Source organism: Hyperolius riggenbachi, chromosome 5 (assembly GCF_040937935.1).
Source record: "Hyperolius riggenbachi isolate aHypRig1 chromosome 5, aHypRig1.pri, whole genome shotgun sequence".
Lineage (NCBI taxonomy): Eukaryota > Metazoa > Chordata > Amphibia > Anura > Hyperoliidae > Hyperolius > Hyperolius riggenbachi.
The window spans coordinates 370853733-370874336 of NC_090650.1; the positions used below are offsets into that span (position 1 = coordinate 370853733).

The 20604-nt window shown below is 45.7% G+C and overlaps 1 protein-coding gene across 6 annotated transcripts in view; it reads left to right on the forward strand.

Moving 5' to 3' along the window:
- Positions 1-20604, forward strand: part of LOC137517805 (E3 ubiquitin-protein ligase RNF31-like) — a 79372-nt gene that overhangs the window by 43352 nt on the left and 15416 nt on the right. For all 6 annotated transcript variants that reach the window (XM_068234851.1, XM_068234853.1, XM_068234852.1 and 3 more), the window contains 5 exons: positions 3172-3354; positions 4264-4362; positions 13090-13179; positions 14778-14892; positions 17370-17488. In XM_068234851.1, coding sequence (XP_068090952.1) covers positions 3172-3354; positions 4264-4362; positions 13090-13179; positions 14778-14892; positions 17370-17488 — 606 coding nt within the window. The remainder of the gene's footprint in view (positions 1-3171; positions 3355-4263; positions 4363-13089; positions 13180-14777; positions 14893-17369; positions 17489-20604) is intronic.

Here is a 20604-nt window from a genome sequence, read left to right on the forward strand (position 1 = left end):
ATGAGAGTTTAGGGGACAGAGTTCTAGGAAGTTCACAGAACAAGCACCGAGACTCATGCTACACTTTCCCCATGTTTGGCGAAGCTGCCATCTCAGAAACCCCAGAAATATTACAGATCTGGGAAGTTATGGATTATGCTATGAGCCTCAGGTCATTCAGGATGTGTGCTGGCAACTGGCTTCCCTTTGATCCTTCCCAGGGAGCAAGGTGTCAAGACCTCCCGGGGATTCGTAGCCTGCCTGGCTGAATCTAGGCCTCCTTATTAGAGTTGGGCCGAACGGTTCGCCGGCGAACGTGGTTCGCGCGAACTTAGGTGGTTCGCGTGCGGGTGTCGCACGCGAACGTTTTGCGGCAAAAGTTCGCAAAAAATCGGTTCGCCCCATAATGCACCTGAGGGTCAACTTTGACCCTCTACATCACAGTCAGCAGGCCCAGTGTAGCCAATTAGGCTACACTAGCCCCTGGAGCCCCACCCCCCCTTATATAAGGCAGGCAGCGGCGGCCGTTATGGCCACTCGTGTGCCTGCATTAGTGAGAGTAGGGCGAGCTGCTGCAGTCTCTCATAGGGAAAGATTAGTTAGGCTTAACTTCTTCCTGGCTGCATACCTGTTCTGTTCAGTGAGCCCTCAGCCCACTGCATACCTGTACTGTGATCCTGCCACTGCATACCTGTTCAGTGATCCTGCCACTGCATACCTGTACTGTGTTCCTGCCACTGCATACCTGTTCAGTGATCCTGCCAGTGCATACCTGTTCATTGATCCTGCCACTGCATACCTATTCAGTGATCCTGCCAGTGCATACCTGTTCATTGATCCTGCCACTGCATACCTGTTCAGTGATCCTGCCAGTGCATACCTGTTCATTGATCCTGCCACTGCATACCTGTTCAGTGATCCTGCCAGTGCATACCTGTTCATTGATCCTGCCACTGCATACCTGTTCAGTGATCCTGCCAGTGCATACCTGTTCATTGATCCTGCCACTGCATACCTGTTCATTGATCCTGCCACTGCATACCTGTTCATTGATCCTGCCACTGCATACCTGTTCAGTGATCCTGCCAGTGCATACCTGTTCATTGATCCTGCCACTGCATACCTGTTCAGTGATCCTGCCACTGCGTACCTGTTCAGTGATCCTGCCACTGCATACCTGTTCAGTGATCCTGCCAGTGCATACCTGTTCATTGATCCTGCCACTGCATACCTGTTCAGTGATCCTGCCAGTGCATACCTGTTCATTGATCCTGCCACTGCATACCTGTTCATTGATCCTGCCACTGCATACCTGTTCATTGATCCTGCCACTGCATACCTGTTCAGTGATCCTGCCAGTGCATACCTGTTCATTGATCCTGCCACTGCATACCTGTTCAGTGATCCTGCCACTGCGTACCTGTTCAGTGATCCTGCCACTGCATACCTGTTCATTGATCCTGCCACTGCATACCTGTTCAGTGAACTCGCCACTGCATACCTGTTCTGTTCAGTGAACAGTTTGGTGTGTCAGTGTGAAGCAGTACCTTAATTACACTACCTGATTGATGTATACACATGCAAGATGTTTTAAAGCACTTGAGGCCTGTCATTTAGCATTCAATGTGATTTCTGCCCTTAAAACGCTGCTTTGCGTCAAATCCAGATTTTTCCCGGGGACTTTTGGCATCTATCCCACTCCGCCATGCCCCCCTCCAGGTGTTAGACCCCTTGAAACATCTTTTCCATCACTTTTGTGGCCAGCATAATTTTTTTTTTTTTTCAAAGTTCGCATCCCCATTGAAGTCTATTGCGGTTCGCGAACTTTAACGCGAACCGAACCTTCCGCGAAAGTTCGCGAACCCGGTTCGCGAACCTAAAATCGGAGGTTCGGCCCAACTCTACTCCTTATCAGAGCTGAAACAGCTGGCATATCCTTTGAGAGGGGCCATTAGCTCTCCAGGGGGCCGGGGAACCAGCTTGCCACAGCTATGTGATAAAGGCAATTAACTTCCTTTCCCAGAACTGTCTATTTTAAAACTAAAGTTTGTCATTCTGAGCCCTGCAATAGATGTGCGATCGATTGCAGTGATCAGAAACAACTGCTGGATCTGCGATTTTTGTGCGTTTTGGACGACTGTGCATCGCCTGGCGTCATGGGGGGGGCCATAAAAATGTTTTGCTATGGGGCCCAGTCATTTCTAGCTACGCCCCTGCCTCATCCTGATTTACATTCTCAAATTTACCACAGGTGATGACATTTTTACTGCTGGCAAGGGGCATCACTGTGGAATGTTTGCTTGTTGTATGTTCCAAAGTAAACAGAAAGCAGGCCTACATACCAATATACATCAATATATATTTATAGGAAGTGTTTCTGATGCTAAAACCAGAAAAATTACCATAAAATTGGGTGTCCTAAATAATTTAGTGCACTCTTCTACATGTTGTCGTGGTGCTTGTTTAACCTTCTGGGGACCGGCTGCCTAACCCCCTTTAAGGAACAGAGCATTTTAGGTGCAGGGGGAAGGGGGGGGGGGTCGATTAGAGGGTCAGGCAGCCAGATCCCCAGTGTAGAAAACTAGCCATCGGTGTCCCCAGTATAGCCAGTTGTCCCCCAGCAGCCTCACTCACCTCCCAGGCTCCAGCGATGAGCAGCTCTAGCCCCCTCTGCTTTGGCCGACATCCCCGCTCGCACTGCCGCTAAGTTCCGGGTCACGGCTTGATGACATCATCAAGCCGCGGCCCAACACTCAAGGCAGAGCGAGCAGGGATGGGTATACCGGTCGCCGGGGGAACGCTAGGAAAGTGAGTCCCCGTCTTCTTCTTCGCTGATCACTACGATCGGCCGGCGAGCGTATAGAGCACGTGATCAGGAGCCAATCGCCATGGCTCCTGATCACTGAGGGGAGATGTCAGCTGTCATATGACAGCTTAATCTCCCCTGTCAGGTGCACACGATCACGTTGGGAGTGCTGTAAGCAGGTGGCGTAAATCCTACGCCTCATCAGAGTTAGGCAGCCACAAGTGCGGCGTAGAATTTACGCTGCGCGGTCCCCAGAAGGTTAACTGACATTTGTATTGAGTAACAAAACTGGTAAATAAAATGGCAGAATATTATGTTAAAATAATTCGTTTTATACTGCAAAGGAGTAGTCTGCTCACAGTATTTGATTCATTCTTTTATTTTAGTTTGTGACGATGACACACTGCTGCTGTTCCTTCTGTGTGTTGTGTTTCATTCAGTACTTCTCCACTGTTATAAAAGAAAAGAGTGTTACGCACTTTGTGTGCCCCATCTGCAAGAAGCCGGATCTAGAGAAAGACTGGACCTCTGAGATAACCATGGAATACTTCAACCTACTAGACATACAGGTATAGTAGAATCCCTTTATAGCAGAGGCATAGCTAGGCTTTTCAGCACCCGGGGACAAAGACAGTTTTTGTGCCCCTCTCTGGACAAATTGGGCATGGCCATGCATCAGAATGTGGATGTGGTCATGGGTGGAGCCAAATGTAAAATGCTGTTTAGATAGCCAGATGTGCCTCCCTTACCCACATATAGATAGCCAGATGTACCCCCTATAGTTAGCCAGATGTGCCCCCCTTTTTCTGCTGCTAACACTTCTGCACTCCTCTGCAGAGGGAGGGAGAGAAGCAGGGCACTTTGGGGAGCTACAGTACTGATAGTGTGCTCCTCTGTCTACATTTCTGTGCAGCCTGGAATATACTGTAGCGTTGCAAGCATGCACAAGCAAGTCATAGATGGCAAGCAATTTTCTCAATAATCAGGCAGCAGCTTACACAGAAAGCATAGGTCTCACTGGCGCTTTTGAGGTAATCCATGCAGGCCCAGAGTAGTGTGCAGATAGCAAACAGGCTCATGGGTCTCCGACTGATGTATGACTCATGGTCCCACCCACTTTCCACTATAGCCTGATTCAGAATGCAGAAGGTGCAAAAAACAGGTTTACTATAACAGTTCTACTACAGTATATCAGGGTTTACTATACCAGGCGTTACTACCAAATCTTTGTAATGGGGCTTGGCCGGGACCTTGGCGCTTAGTTTACCATACCCGAACCTTTACTATACCAGAGTTTACTATAAAGAGATTATATTGTAACACAGAATAGCACTTACACCTCTGTACTTCTTATATGTCAACAGCTTAAGTACAGTAAATATGCAAGTATGAAATTCAGTCAATTAGAATAACCCACATATAGGTTTCACGTATTGGTGACTCCGACTGATATATTGTTTTATCTACTTTTTCCCCAGATCCGTCATCATCTCAGTCCAATGCTACATGAATTATTTCAGAGCAAGCTGAGAGACAGAACGCTAATGCAAATACCAAATTTCAGGTGGTGTTTTCATGTAAGTGACAAGAAAATAATATGCGTTTTCTTCCATGCACTCTCTGTAGATAGATGGATAATCCGTAGGCAATCGGAAGTAGATGGCAATGAGTGTATTGCCTGAATCACGTTCTGTGGTGCTTTGGGGTAATCCACTCCAAGAATTGTAACAGCAACATGATATTAGCTAACCTGCTGGAAAACATGCAAAAAGACACAAGAAGAGAAGGTTTCTGACTGATGTACCAGTACACCAATCAGAGTACAGAGGGGCCAATTCCCCATCAGGTCCGCCAGGGGTGGGACCTCTGTGATTGGCCAGATTTTTCAGTTAGAATGTGATTGATTCATGGTGTATGTTTATGTACTTTCTAAACATGTATGGTGTTGAAATTTATCAGTGTTGCAGTACAGCTTGATAAAGGAGCAGTATGCTCTGAAACAACTTCTCAATCTATAATGCAGATGCACTAAGAACCAGTGGTGTCACTACAATTCATGCCCCTCCCCCCCCTTAGCGAAACTTGGATGGGACCCCTTCCCTTGCCTCTCCTTGGTGCCCTTCACGGCCTTGGGGTCCACCTCACAAGGTTCATAAAACAAGTCCATACTGATCTTCTGACCCAAAACAATTGTAGCCAAAATTCCTGAACTGAAGTGAAGGGAAGGTTAGTAGATGCCCCCCCCCCCCTCCCCAGCTCTGGGCTCCCCCTGCAATCACAGAGGCTGCTACCCTCTAGTTAGGCCCCTAATAAGAACAGGGCCTTCTTCTTGCATGCTAATCAATACAGTTTGGTAGAGGTAAGCCTAAACTAACCTTTGGCTCCTCATCCTCATTGTAAAACTACTACTAAACACAATAGAAGACTAGCTCCTTATAGACTGGTGCAATCAAAGATTCTTATTCTGCTGCCAGAGGTTCCCCCACTCCATAATAGGTAGAGAAAAACTCCAATAAAATCAACCTACCAACAATAGGATACTTCAATCTGGCAGTGAAGTGCCCAGATCAGCACATTCCTGCAGCCATCAGGGGCTGCAACGAGGTAAACATCACCAGATAAAGCAGAGAACACATCAATACATATGTAAAAATAATAATGCAGGAAACATTTTATTCTATGCAATTTTAACTAAAAACAGGCAGTGACATGGTGGGTGGGTCCTGTACAACAGGGACCCAACAAATAGAAAAGTGCAAGTGCAGTGTTCTGTCAAAGACCCCTGACAATGGTGCAAGGCTGAAACTGGTTGGTAACTGGAGAGTGGGGCATTATCACAGCTGACACTGCACTTGTACTTTATGCAAAAATGTGCTGATCTGGGCACTTCACTACCAGACTGAAGTATCCTATTGTTGGTACTGCCAAGGTTGACTTATTGAAAACTACTAACCAATTAGAGACTTTGTTCACAAAGTGGATGGCCACATAATAGTCACATACTGCATATAAAGCAAGTCTACATAGGCAATCAGCCATGCAGGAAGGAGGAGAGACCTGCTATGATCATTATTGGAGAACATGATGATGGCATCTCCTTTCAGATACATTTAAAGTGATGATTAATCATTAGATTTCGTTTCTGTGAAATGTTTACAGTTTTTGTTCATGAAATTAGTTATGAAATACACTTGTGAAATCTTGCCCGTCACTGCTCACTGGTGGAGATTCTGCACAAGTCAGCTTGTGTCAGCAACCACACAAAGTGCTGAATATAGAGGAATGATGTTTTCCAAATTCACAGTATTGCCCTGTAACCAGCGACGATCTCATTTGTAGTTGTAATGGTTCTTAAAGGGCACCAAGCACCATCTATTTTCCTGCAGTTACTCCTGGTTTCTAATAGCTATGGGAGCTGCCATGCCCCCCCCCCCCCTTCTAGCTGCCCTTATTTATCCAGAGGCAGGTGTGAAGATAACATGTGTGACTTCTCTAAACTCTTTGAAGTACAATGCCTTATTCCCCCACCTGCTGATGAAAGCTTTTGTTTGCTCTCTGCTGTGTGCAATAGAATAATTACATCAGTCCTTATCTGCCTGAAATTTCTGCTGTCAGGTAGGCAGGCCCTGCCATCTGCAGAAGTAGGGTGATAAAAGTGTAAAATGTTTTTATTAATGAGCCACATTGTTAGCATGCATTTCTATAGTGCTGTTGAGATACCTAGGGTGCTAAAAATTGTGCTCTTTAACACCTAAATTATGACTGAGAAGTTGGTGAAGATTTGACTATGAAGCCAGGCATACTACACAAAATTTTAGAACATTAGATTTTATTTGATGAAAATTGTGGAATAGCGAGAGTTCATTCTCTGGCAAGCGAATGCAACATGCAAATGCTTTGCCATTTTATTTAGTCAATTGACTTGAGGCAGCCATTATATGAGTCAGGTGTTGACAGGTCAGAGCACACATCCCTTCCTCTTGTTTAGCATGCTAATATTATGTGTGGCAAGGTGGTAAATTATTGATTTTAGGTACATTAGACTTTGACAGATTCCCATTGAGGCATTTCAGCTTTCACCCACATTCCAAAAACATATTGGGGAGTTAATTGTCTCCCTCCAAAACTGACTTTAGACGATGAAAAGATAACTAGAAAACTAAGCTATGACTATGGTAGTGATCGGATTGTGAGCTCCTCTGAGGGTCACTGAGTAAGATGACTAGTGGTGCTCGGATACCCCGCAATCACGGATTCGACTATTCGACCGTGATTGAAAAAAAAAAAAAAAAGTCCGCAAATTCTGTGATTACTTTCTGGATTTGAAACGGACTCACAAATTCGGACTGGATTTTTTCCGTGAATGAGGTCATCACGGAAATTCACGGTCCCGATCACGGAAAACCATTTTAGCTAATAGCAAGGTCGCCATACATGCTACAATCACCAAAATTGCATGGATTATAAAGGTGATAATGGGCTACAACTTTAACACAAAAAATTCCAAAAAGAACTTTTAGTTTTTGAAAAAATGGATTTTAAAGTTAAATCAACGCTTGAAGTGCAGCTATTAATTGATGATAATTGTTTTTAAACAGTGAAATACACTTTAAACAATCGCATAGGTAATGATGGGTCCCAATGGCACCTGGCGGTGGTGGTACCACTGGAGGAGGATAAGACAAGTGGACGACACCACAAAAAAATGCATTTCACACTCCCATGCCCGCCTGCAGGATTTCTCAAGAGCTGCCCCCACCCTCTGGAATGCCCTTCTACCACCCATCAGACATGCTCCCTCTTTCAACTCATTCAAGCAAGCCCTCAAAACGCACCTCTTTATGATGGCCTACCCACCTCCTACCACACAATAACTCTCTACTGAATATTTAACAGCCCCATCTAGTGTTTCCACCCCAGCCTTTAGATTGTTAGCCTCTGGCAGGGTCCTCCATTCCCTAGTGCAATCTACAGGATCATGCGCTCCTGTCCTATGACAGCCTCATACTTGTATTACTGGGCCTACCTAACCAGCTCATATTGCATGAACATGTATTTTGTACAATTTGCATGTATAACTTTGTTCTATGTTGTATAACCTTGTTATGTCTGTCATCCTTGTATCATTGTATATATTTATTTTCCAGCGCTGCATAATATGTTGGCGCTTTATAAATACAATAAATAATAATAATAATACAGGCTCTTGGTTATCTCCGAGGCGCTGGCTGCTGCTGCTGGTGGTGTTTGTGCTGGTGGTGGCGGCGTCAGGCACCCGTTGCTGGGTTGGCAGAACAGCTACAGTGGGGGTGGAAGGCAGGGTGAATGCTTCCATTCACGCCTGAGGAAGTCCAGCGATTGGACGAAATGCGTCATGTGTCCTGTGATGTCCAATTGTAGGCAGATTCTGGCTCCCCCGTGCCTCCAAGATCTTCCTACACAGCACGGCGTTTCCCGCCAGGGTACACGGCGGCCTCTGTTACATCCAGGCAGTGTTGGGGAATGAATATTCTGCCTGCCGTGACTCAGACACCATCGCGACCTGTACACTGCAGAAGTCCTGTATGGGAGTGGTAAGATTATAAGATATGAGGTATGCTTGATGGACATTGCATGCTAATAGCTGAGCTTCTGCATGACTACCTGCATAATATTTTGCAAGAACATCACTGCCTAGTCCCTGCTGTGAGGTTTGACACGCTACAAAGTGTCAGTAATGATCGCGTAGGGGGTCAACTTTCTCTCCAGAGGCGTGCATTACCAAGAGCACACGGGGTCGAGCTGGCAATTGCTACACTTTTAATTCATCTGGACGTCAGTCAGCAGCATAGTCTCTACTAACAACTGGGCCTGAAAAAATGATCAGTTTTGAATAGGAGTGCACTCCCACCAGGGACTGTTAATTTGCTAGAGGTCTCTATGCATTGCTTTTTTTATCAGGTGGGGTTCTTCTATTATTGGTGGTTCTGATTGTTTAATTGATAGAGTAAATTTTGTACATTCATAGCCCATGGCTCCCTTATCTATATTTTCATGCTTGAATACTTTCTAAGGGTGAGACGTGGCAAATTGAGCTGTAAATAGGTTGATATCCCGTTTGTGTACATTTTTTGCAAATACTTCCAAGAGTCTGCGCACAAGGGCCTCCTGCAACTCCCTTGTGCATTGCTCGGTGGTGGATGGCATCATAAACTCTCCCAACTTTTCCTTCAGACGTGGGTCCAGCATCAAAGTGATCCAGATGTCCTCCCTTTCACGTATCTGGATCATCTGGGGGTCCTTGCGAAGGCAGCGCAACATGTGCGCAGCCATGGGGAACAACTAGGCATTGGCAACAACATCTTCATCGTCGTCGTTGTCCCATATGACATGCCTGTCCTCTTCCTGTGCTGTGTCCTCCTCCCCAAGCCGCCATTCCCGTACAACAGCAGTGGCGCTCTGCTTCTCCTCCTCCTCCTCATTCAGGTTAGGAACCTCCAGCTCCTCCACCACTACCTGTAAGCCCTCCTGTGAGCTGGAATGTGCTGCCAACTGCTCCTAATCCAGCTGCCTCAGGGCTGTCTCCCCCTCTTCCATCAAATCACTCATTGCCCTGTCCAGCAGGCAAACCAGGGGCACCCACTCACACACGAAGGCCCGCTCCTGGCTGACCATGTTGGTTCCCTGCAGGGACTCAGCACCAGGCACACTTGCTGCATCAGTGTCCACTGAGCAGCTGTGATGATGGGGACTTGCTGGTTGCTGGGGACGCTTTGGTGTTAAATGTAGGTCCTAAGAGCCACCCTGTGCTGACACATCCGCTCCAACATGGCCAGAGTTGAATTCCAGCGAGTTGGCACATCAAAAATTAGGCGGTGTGGCTTGCCATATTGCCGCTGTAGACTTGACAGGAGTGCAGAGGCAGTGGCTGAGCGGCAGAAATAGCACACCACCTCCCGGGCATATTGTAGCAGGTTGCTCATCCCCCGGTAGGTGCGCAGGAAGCGCTGCACCACGAGATTTAGAACGATTTAGAACGTGGGCCAAGCAGTGGATGTGCTGGAGGTTCCCCTGCTGCACTGTGGCCACCAGGTTGGCCCCATTATCGGCCGCCACATACCCCACTTCCAGGCTTCTGGGGGTCAGCCACCTCTGCTCCTGATGCCTGAGGGCGACCAGGATGTTGGCAGCTGTAAGTTTTTCCTTCCCCAGGCTGACTAATTTCAGCACCGCTTGGCAGTGCAGAGGCTTGGCGCTGCTGAGGCGGGCTTGCTTGCTGTGCGGTGTGGAGGGACTGCGATGAGAGGAGCCTGCTGCATCCCCCCTGATCCCACGTGGTGGCACCACCAACTGGGCTGCTGCTCTTTTGTCCTCCCCCCTTCCACCAATGTCACCCAGTGCGCCGCAAAGGACAGGTAGCGGCCTGTCCCAAATCGGCTACTCTACGAGTCCATGAACGGGTCACGTTTTCCACCACAAACTTGTGGAGTGCAGGGATGGCTGTCCTCGAAAAGTATTGGCGGCTTGGGATTTGCAATTCTGGGATGCCAAACTAGAGCAGCGTGCAAAGATCGCTCCTCTTCTGCACCAGGGAGAAGGGAAGGAGCTGTGATGCCATGGCCCGGGCCAGAAAGCCATTTAATTTTCTGATGCGCTTTTGAACAGGAGGCAGAGGCTTGGTCAGACTCTGAAAGATGTCGCTCAGCAGGGTCTGATGACGATGTGCTGCAGGGGAAACAGAGGAGGCCAATGATGAGGATTGGCTGCCAGCCTCAATGTCTGTGTTCTGAGTAGCCGAGGGAGCACTGGAGGTCAGATAGTGCTTGCGTGCTACAGCTGCTGCGGTGGGGGATTCATGACCCTGAGGGAAGGATGATGCTGCTGCAGTGGTGGGCCTTGTGCTCTGAGCATCCCCTGCTTGCAGTGCCTGCATCCTCTTGAACTCAGCATACTGATTGCAGTGGGAGCTCTTCAGGTGGGCCTGGAGGCATGAGGTACCCATCTTGGACACGTTGTGCCCACAGCTCAATTTTTTCCCGCATGAGTTACAGATAGCATAGGATTTGTCCTGGCTTGACACATCAAAAAAGTTCCATATTGTGGACGTTAATGACCTGTGGCCCTGGCCGCTACGGCAAGCAGAGAGTGCAGCGGCTCTCTCTGTGTTTGGGGTTAGTGTGGTGGTGGTAATAGTGGTGCTACTGCTGGTGGTGGTGGTGCCAGCTGAAGTAGCGGCCTGTCTTCTTCCACGCCCACTGTTGGACCTGCCCCGGCCTGACATATGGCAATGTAATTGCCTAGGTGACTCATCATTCTGCTCCGAGCTTTCTTCCGTGGACACAGGCTGTACATACGGACGGTCCACAACATCATCATCATCATCATCATCTTCCTCAGGATGAAGCTCTTCTTCTGACTCCCCCACCTCCTCTTCTGCCCCTACATCCCCAGACACAGACCCCTCTTCATCATCCAAAAAGACTTCTGATCCTGGCCCGAGCACAATCTCCTCCACATCAGTCCCCATTATGTCCTGAGCTTCAGCAATCAACACATTGCCAGATGCCGGACTGAGGGACAGAACGCTCTCGTCCGGGGAGGGCTGCTGACCACTGGCTGTTGGGGTGGATGTCACAGCAAGGGTGGGGCGTTAGCTGCTGCTGCTGCTGGGAGTGCTGCTCACAGCGGAGGTCTGGGATGAAGTCATGATGTCCATCAAAACGTCAGGTTCAATCTGCTCAACCACCACACGGGGCCCAAAAGGTTTGAAAAATTGTGGTACCGGCGTCGGCTGACTCGGCCCAGGCTCTGCTGCACCCCGACCCCGTACAGCTAAGACCCCTCTCCCTGGCCGTGGAGCAGTCTCAGAAGTGGCGGAGGCAATGGCACTCCCTCTCCTGCCACCCCCACAACCCCTGTCAGACATGTTGGATAACAAATATTTCAAGGTGGAGAAAGTGTGCTGATTTTTACAGTCAAAGCGTGTGTGGGCCTGGGGACAGACGGAATAGAACAGGGTTTTTTCTAATTGATTTTTCAGTAAAGGGGAAAAAAATCAGGCTGAATACAACTGTGCAGTGAGCAGTACAATATCACTAATGCAACTGAGTGAATGAACAGCAGTGGCAGTGACTGAAGTAGTAACAGAAGTGTATCATTAGCTAATGAGCTGAATACAAGTGAGCAGTGAGCAGTACAATCAGTCTGACCCTGCTTGCCTGCACTAAATACATTAATCAGTACACTCTCTCACTACTATGACTACACTGATTACAACTAACTTTAGTAATCACACACTGGCTAGCTATCCTCTTTCCCTGAAAATAAGACCTACCCTGAAAATAAGCCCTAGCTGGAATTTTGAGCATGCTTGAAATATAAGCCCTACCCTGAAAATAAGCCCTAGCGGAAGTTAAAGAGGAGGAAGGGGCAGCCAGTAAGTGGGGACACAGTGTTGCAGTGCCAATCGGGCACTGATCCTGTCACCCCAGCACACTGATCCTGTCACCCCAGCACACAGCAACGTTAGCAGCTGTGTGCAGGGAAGACAGGGCAGGTGCCTGATCAGTACAGTAGCATTCTTTCAAATCCATGAACATCACAGTACAAAGGACCAGGAAATGTTCTGCTGAGAGACACTTCCTTATAGAAATATAAGACATACCCTGAAACTAAGCCCTAGCTTTTAGAGCAAAAATTAATATAAGACACTGTTTTATTTTCAGGGAAAGACGGTAGCTGAATACAACAATTATAGACTACAGTATAAGAGCACTGCTAGGCGTGAAAACGCTAGGTTTTTGGACAAAAAACGCGCTTGCTTTAGCATCAAATGGCCTGGAGACGATCCTCTCAGTGCCACAGTCTAGCAAGGATGGAGCTTTTTAGTATGGCCGCCGCTTTATATATAGGAGGGGAGGGCATAGCCTTCCCTCCTATGATTAGTTGCTAGGGCCTGGCTGGGGGCCTCTGATTGGCCCAGGGAAGTAATTTCCTCCGCTTTCCGCGCCGTGGTCACGACTATGAATGCATTCCGGATTTCAGAAATCACAGCTTGCCGAACCGGATTTCCGTGGTTCTAATGTAATATTCGGAATCAAATTCTGAATCCGAATAGTGGAAAGATGCTCGTGAATCACGGCTAATCCGTGATCACAGATTATATCCGAGCACCACTAAAGATGACTACCTACTCTGTAAAGCGCTGTGGAAGACGTCAGCAGCACTATATAAATCAACAGAATCTAACGGTGTATGTATTCCATAAGAACCTCACGGCTTTGTTGTTGATATATAATAATATGACGGTTTTGTCTTACTTTTAGTGTTCGTTTGGTGTTTTGCATGAAGCTGATAGATTGCGAATGGACTGCCCTTCCTGCAAAAAAAGCACATGCTATAACTGCAAAGAACCAGTAAGTTTCCTTTATGCTATAGCAATGTATTGGGATATCATTTGGGGCTCATTTCCACTATAGCGAATTCGCATGCGGTTTTCGCATGAAAATTCGCATAGCAATACAAGTGAATGGGACTGTTTCCACTTGTCAGGATTCCTTTGCGTTTTTCTGTGCAGAAAAAATTCGCATGGCAGAGCCATCAGAATTCGCATACCGCATACCGCTATGCTAATCGCATTCAATGTATTTAATAGGAAATTCGCATGAGGTTTGGGCATGCGAATTTTCAAGCGAATTTTCATGCGAATTTTCATGCGAATTCGCATAGAAACAATGGAAAAGCACACCAGCACTGCCATGGTTAAATTCGCATACATCGATGCGAATTCGCATGCGAATTTTTACCGCGGCGATTCGCACCGCACAAGTGGAAATGCAGCCTTAGAAGTACACATTGATTTTAGCTCTACCTATGGGTATTTGCACATAGGTTTGAGACATACCCTCAGTTCCTTTGTACTGGTTGCTTCTATTCTACAATATAGACCCAGCTACAGGGGTGTAACTACTGTGGAGCAGCTGGGGGAGGGGCAGCTGTAAGTGGGCCTCAACTACTACTTCACTGCCTCTGATAAAGGGGTCCATCCTTCAGATCAGGTGTTTTTAAGGATACACTTGTTATGGGTGTGAAGATTATGATGTGCACACTTGTTTTATGAACCTTGTATGATGCCCTCCAAACTGTGTGGGTCACAAGGGGTTAGCAAGGGAAAGAGTGTAAACACTGGGGGGCTCCATCAAATTTCTGTTGAGGGGCCCCATGATTCATAGTTATGCCCCTGCCCAGCTATAATGCACATGGATTTAGTTTTTATTATTACTATATAGAATATTAAGATGTCCAAATAAGGTAAAGGCATAGATATTGGAATGCACAGTCTACACTTTATCCACTTCAGTATTTTGTGCTGTTTTACTACACTGTAGAAACAAGTAGAGGCAGGGAGGGACCTGCACACCAAGAGGTCTGAGGAGGGGCGGCAACGGGGCACATGGTGCAGCAGCTTTGCGGCGGGTGAGGTAAGGAAGGGAGCAATGCACTCACCCATAAAGATGCTCATTTGGATTTTGCGGAATTTAAATTTACGTATTTCTGATCGGAAATCCGTATTTCTGAACGTATTCCGATCAGAATTTGGATTTCAACAGAAATACCGCATTACCACAACTCCGTAATTTCAGACCAATCGCAGAACCTGGAAATATTTGACCAGTCAGAAAATGCAAAAAATAGCCAAAATAGGCAAATCGGAAATCAATCGGAAATCCGCAGAATCGGTGAATGGCATTGGCAGAAATCACATTTTCAGCGGAATCAGAAATCAGCATTTCTGACCATCCCTACTCGCCCTTGGTGATCCAGCACTGCAGATCTTTTAATGACACATCGAAGTGGGTATGTGCTAGAATCTCAGCAGAGATGGCCCGACTTCCTATGCCAAGTTTAGCTTAGTGTGTTTACAAGGCCTATGGCGAGTCAATTTCTTCTACACAGGTCATGGACACATTCTGCTCTGAACAGTTTACATTAATGCATTTTCTTTTTCCATCAGTGGCAGGATCAGCATGAAAGGATCAGCTGTGAAGAATTCAAACAATGGAAGACAAACAACCTATCTCAATATCAGGATGAAAGACTGGAGGAATACCTCACTGAGCATGGCATAGGTATTTTTTCCTACCAGCAGTTGAGTTTTACAAACTCCACTAATAGTTATATTTTCTACTGCTAGTGCTTCCTACTGGTGCTTCAGATCTTCAGCACAATCTCACTCCAAAGATGGATCGGCACCACATGTTAATTCAGTAAATATGCTCTTATATTGCATCAAGCAGACTGCTTGATGCAATAAAAGAGCATATTTACTGAATTTACGTGTGGTGCCGATCCATCTTTGGAGTGAGATTGCTGTATGGCCCTTGGGACACAGGGGCTGGGATCATGACTAGGCCCGGATTTACATCACAGGAGCCTATAGGCACAGATATCCTGGCACCCTAGACTTATCCCTCTATGAACCCACAGACCCCTTCGAAACCACAAATTATGTGTGCTGGCTGGCCCAGCTGTCACCTCTGCCCAACATAGTTAGCCACAGGTGCCCCTTAATATTGAGGGTACTTCTGACAACCTAATACTAAGTAGCTAGAGGTGCCCCCAAGTGTTAGATAGAAAAAGATGCCCCAGGCTGCAGGGTGATCTCGTCAGTGGAATGCGGAGAGCAGGGTGAGTAACCTACCATTTACACTCTGCTGGGGTAGGAGGCACTTGGGGAGGGGAGTGAGCCACCTTTCCATCTTCCGGCGCCTGTAGGCATGTGCCTACAGTGCCTTATGGTAAATCCGGCCCTGATCATAGCACACCACTGTTGGCCTTTAGTGGTGCTCCTCCTGACTACTTGTTCTTACCTTTAGCACAATGGCAGGACGATGAGATCCACATTGTTCTTCGTAAGGCCAGTTTACACAACAAGCTTGTTGGTGGTTGACTTTTCCAATGATCATGCTGCAGACAGGAGCGTAACTAGAGGGGAGCAGAGGGGGCCCAGAGCTGTAAGGGGGCCCCTACTACTACTTCACTTCCTCTGATAAAGGGGTCCAGCCTTCAGATCAGGTGTTTTTGTGGCAACACTTGTTATGGATGTGGAGATTACAATGTCTACACTTGTTTTAGGACACTTGTGAGATGCCCCCTCCCCAGGCTGTGAGGGTCACCAGGGGTAGACAAGGGAAAGGGTATAAATATTGTGAACATTGGGAAGAAATACTGTTAAATGTTAGTTATCCTAAACTGGAGAATGATTTACTTGTTTAGGTCATCCAGTGCTAGTGATCATTGGAAAGGAAAAATGTTATAAAAAACATATTTAGGATGGACCTGACTGTAATAAGCTACACCCCCAACCAAATACACTGTTATACTGGAAAACATATATCAAAAGATATGAATGGGGTTTTGAGGAGTTAATAAGAGCAATAGTAAAGTTACCTTTGCATCCATAACATTATTTAAAATGACATACAGTACAATACTTTGTTTACATATATTAGTTGCATATCTGTTCAACAATATTTTAAAACCAATGTCCGTGAACAGCATCTTTCTTTGGAAAAATGTTTAAACTGCTTATTGAAAAAGGAGGGGCATTGCTTCTCATTACAATAGCTTTCATTATTCAACGACTGTACATTGGTATAGTCTGTGGCCTGAAAGAGTGTAATGCCGCTGCACAAGCACAGCATGCACTTCCTCATTCATGCTTACTGAACATGCACAGTTCACAAACTCATGCAATGTCCAGATTCGAGGCAAGGCCACAAAGGGCACCAGGAAGCAAAGGGTGGGCTGGCACACTCAGGCAGTTAAACAGGCAAACATGTAAACCACAGCAGCCACAGACCCAGTCCTTGGCTGCCCTGCTTCCACAGGGCAGAGCAGTCGAGCACAGGATGAGGGAAGAAGAGGACAGGGGAGCATAGGACAGGGGTTCTCAAGACCAGGGCAGATACAGTGGGTGGGGTTGACAGTGGGCCTCGGGGTGTAAAATGTATAAATCTGGTCCTGATGTCCAGTACATATGCGCTCATTCACAGCAGCAGGTGCTTCCAGAATAAACACTTTTTACACCCTGGTGGTTGTATTATAAAAGCTGCTCTAGCATGGAATCGGAGGGACACAGAAGGCCACAGAGAGTGCTTACAGACATTTATATGAAGCCACATCGATTATTTCATTTTAAAGTAAAATTTTAGTTCAGGTACCCTTTAAGAAGAACTATATTTTATTATACATGTTACTGGCTCCTCAAAACTCCATTCAGGTCTTTTCGATAAGTGCATTCCTGTATAATAGAACATAAATGGCCCTGAAAATCCCAGCTGAACTCATTACGGTTTTAAGTATTTGCTATAGGTTTGCAGCCCTTGCATGGGTCATAGCAAGCAATACTGTGTGGGTTGATAAATGTTTAGTTATCTGGCAGTTGTGCTCTTTTTCTTTTATGCACTAAAATATATTTTTTTCTTTTTCTAAAAATGTGTTTTATTCTTTTATTTATTTATTTATTTTATAAAAAAAAGGTCTCATTTTTTTTAGTCATGTTGTTTTATTTTCTCTATAATTAATTTGCATTTGTTCTTTTTAGATTGTCCTTTATGTAAGTTTCGCTTTGACTTGGCAAAAGGAGGATGCTTGCACTTTAAATGTACACAATGTTGGTTTGAATTCTGTGGGGGCTGCAGAAGACCTTTTAAAAATGGACTAGTAAGTAGTTTCTACAGTCCTTGCTAAGGATCTAAAATTGACATTAGATTTTCTGATAGATTTTCTTTTAGATTATTTTCTGTAGAGACTGGTCATTATCTCTGGTGCATTGTCTTCTGTTTATCTCCTGCTGAGTAGAACAATGGCTATCTGCTAGGCAGATAGATGGTTAGATAACTAATTTCCAACATGTTGGAAATTATCTATCTGGCAGGGAAATCTAATAGAAAATCGAACAGAAAATTGTATGGTGTGTACCTAGCATTAGGGTTAAGCATTGGTAGTGGGAGGTTTTAGGGTTTGGCATCAGTAGAGAGACGTCTTATGGTGCCAATACATGGTACAATTTTTTCATTTTTTTTGATTAGATAATTTTGTTCGATTATTCTGTTAGGTCGAATATAAAGATTTTTCCAACATGTCAGATCGGATTTTTATTGAAAAAAATGGGACAATCGTTTGTTTTTCTTGATCGAAAAAAAAGATTCTTTTTGACTTACAGTGGGTTGCAAAAGTATTCGGCCCCCTTGAAGTTTTCCACATTTTGTCATATTACTGCCACAAACATGAATCAATCTTATTGGGATTCCACATGAAAGACCAACACAAAGTGGTGTACACATGAGAAGTGGAACGAAAATCATACATGATTCCAAAAATGTTTTACAAATAAATAACTGCAAAGTGGTGTGTGCATAATTATTCGGCCCCCTTTGTGTGCAGTCAGTTGCCTATAGACATTGCCTGATGAGTGCTAATGACTTAGTAGAGTGCACCTGTGTGTAATCTAATGTCAGTACAAATACAACTGCTCTGTGAGGGCCTCAGAGGTTGTCTAAGAGAATATTGGGAGCAACAACACCATGAAGTCCAAAGAACACACAAGACAGGTCAAGGATCAAGTTATTGAGAAATTTAAAGCAGACTTAGGCTACAAAAAGATTTCCAAAGCCTTGAACATCCCACGGAGCACTGTTCAAGCGATCATTCAGAAATGGAAGGAGTATGGCACAACTGTAAATCTACCAAGACAAGTCCATCCACCTAAACTCACAGGCCGAACAAGGAGAGTGCTGATCAGAAATGCAGTCAAGAGGCCCATGGTGACTCTGGACGAGCTTCAGAGATCTACAGCTCAGGTGGGAGACTCTGTCCATACGACAACTATTAGTCATGCACTGTACAAAGTTGGCCTTTATGGAAGAGTGGCAAGAAGAAAGGCATTGTTAACAGAAAGCATAAGAAGTCCCGTTTGCAGTTTGCCACAAGCCATGTGGGGGACACAGCAACCATGTGGAAGAAGGTGCTCTGGTCAGATGAGACCAAAATGGAACTTTTTGGCCAAAATGCAAAACGCTATGTGTGGCAGAAAACTAACACTGCACATCACTCTGAACACACCATCCCCACCGTCAAATATGGTGGTGGCAGCATCATGCTCAGGGGGTGCATCTCTTCAGCAGGGACAGGGAAGCTGGTCAGAGTTGATGGGAAGATGGATGGAGCCAAATACAGGGCAAACTTGGAAGAAAACCTCTTGGAGACTGCAAAAGACTTGAGACTGGGGCGGAGGTTCACCTTCCAGCAGGACAATGACCCTAAACATAAAGCCAGGGCAACAATGGAATGGTTTAAAACAAAACATATCTATGTGTTAGAATGGCCCAGTCAAAGTCCAGATCTAAATCCAATCGAGAATCTGTGCCAAGATCTGAAAACTGCTGTTCACAAACGCGGTCCATCTAATCTGACTGAGCTGGAGCTGTTTTGCAAAGAAGAATGGGCAAGGATTTCAGTCTCTAGATGTGCAAAGCTGGTAGAGACATACCCTAAAAGACTGGCAACTGTAATTGCAGCAAAAGGTGGTTCTACAAAGTATTGACTCAGGGGGCCAAATAATTACGCACAACCCACTTTGCATTTATTTATTTGTAAAAAATGTTTGGAATGATGTATGATTTTCGATCCACTTCTCACGTGTACACCACTTTGTATTGGTCTTTCACGTGGAATTCCAATAAAATTGATGCATGTTTGTGGCAGTAATGTGACAAAATGTGGAAAACTTCAAGGGGGCCGAACAATTTTGCAACCCACTCTACATTTGATTCGATCATTTTGGTCGAATAAATGGGAAAATGGAAGAATTTTATTGTACCATGTATGGGCACCATTAGGGTTAGGCATCGGTACAGGGAGGTCGTAGGGTCAGGCATCAGTAGACGGAGGGTTCTGTGTGAGAGTAGAGTTCGGTTAAAACTAAGTAAAATAAAGATTACCAATATTTTACTATTGGAATTAAGTAGTCAGTAATATCAGTAATTTTGTAGATATTCTACTAGTGGCAATCCCCTGCGCCTTTTTTTTCAGGCACCTTTTTTACATGAATTCTGTGAACACAACCTGTGTATTAGTCACACACAACATAGTGACATTCAGGAGAGTAGGAAGTGATTCCTTTGTTAGCCAAAACAACTGACAGCCTATCTGTAACGATCTGCGGGCGATTTCCAGTCAGCGCACACCACGTGCGCTGAAGCAGGAGGAAATCGCCACAATAAAAGAAGCAAAGTACCCAGTATAGATTTGTAGAGGAGAATTCCAACCAGCAGATGGAGCTGTGGAGTAAAGAGGGATAAGTCCTCTGTACAGCCATCGATGCCAGATTGAAATTGTACGATTAAGCAAGACTGGGCAACAAAGTAGCAACTCAGAAGAAAGCAAGAACAGAGACAGACTATGTGAATGTCTACCAATCTGGTCGCCACCCAGCGACGGTAGACATACCACATCAGAACAGACCAGAGTAAGAAAGCTAATCGCAAGAGGGGCGATTGCTATCAGCAACACAAAACTGAGCAAAGACAGAGCGTGAACTGAGTAAGGAAGACACAGCAAATAACCACAATCTGAACTCCAAGGAAAATAACAAATGAACTAGCTAAACGCGGTCCCCGCACGATATGCCCGACAGAGACAAGCGCGCTAACAGCACGGCCACCGCACGAGAAGCGCAACAGTGACAAAACGTACCAACCCTGACCAACAAATGAACATGGAGAATGAAAACAAACAGATAACGCGCACGCTTGCTAATCGGTTGCCTCACACCAGCC